Source organism: Phytophthora parasitica (genome assembly GCF_000247585.1).
Source record: "Phytophthora parasitica INRA-310 unplaced genomic scaffold supercont2.84, whole genome shotgun sequence".
In the NCBI taxonomy this organism is placed as follows: Eukaryota; Oomycota; class Peronosporomycetes; order Peronosporales; family Peronosporaceae; genus Phytophthora; species Phytophthora nicotianae.
Window position 1 is genome coordinate 210,470 of NW_008649070.1, and position 726 is coordinate 211,195.

General features: G+C 47.4%; 1 protein-coding gene across 1 annotated transcript; it reads left to right on the forward strand.

Annotated features, from left to right (window-relative positions):
- Window positions 1-219: 219 nt before the first annotated feature.
- On the forward strand, window positions 220-644 carry PPTG_24340 (hypothetical protein; the record flags this gene model as incomplete). Its single annotated transcript, XM_008916450.1, has 2 exons — window positions 220-239; window positions 305-644. 2 exons carry the CDS (start codon window positions 220-222, stop codon window positions 642-644), a joined length of 360 nt encoding a protein of 119 aa, XP_008914698.1.
- Between the last annotated feature and the right edge of the window lie 82 nt (window positions 645-726).

The following is a 726-nucleotide window of genomic DNA, read 5'->3' on the forward strand; positions in this document are numbered from 1 at the left end:
GACCAGGGACACGTGAACGGTCGTTCACTTAGAGTTTGTATACTCTAGAGGAAATCAACTTCCTCTGCACAACGTGCTGTGTGACCCCGTCACAATCTATCTGGAAATGGTGATATTTCTGAGAGTTAACGAGTGTTTCTGGGATGCTGAAACTATTCATCAATGCCTCGACTAATTTGATCAAAGATCAATTCCCCATTAATCCCATTAATGGCAATAATGCATGGTCGACTGGTTTGGTTTGTATATGCATTATGCATGGGTAGCTCAAAAAACGAAATGAGATTAATTCCATATTCGGGAGCCCTGCGGGGGCGTGGCTGACGGAGAACGACTTGAAGGAAGGTGTGAGTGACACGAGTGATTTGAAACTATTGGGCGCTGCGGGAGCGCCGCTCAACTTGGTTGTCAAGTTCGTACCCACGCTAGAGGATGTCGAGTCGATGAACACCCCTGTTCACGTGCTGGTGGTGGTTCCAGAGGAACGCAGCGACAGATTGGTGGAGCTATTGTGTCAGCGGTGTCACCGGGCGAGAACGAAAGACGCTTTCAGAAGTTCAACGCACGCATTGAGTACTCCAAGTTGGAACATGAAGGAGGAGTTCCGTCAACATACACGGCATATTAAACAGGGGAGTAACTAAGGAGCGCCCAAGTTGGGAGCAACCTAACATAAATAGAGCAAACACATGCGCACAGATAAGATCTTCTTATCAAGATGTGTGA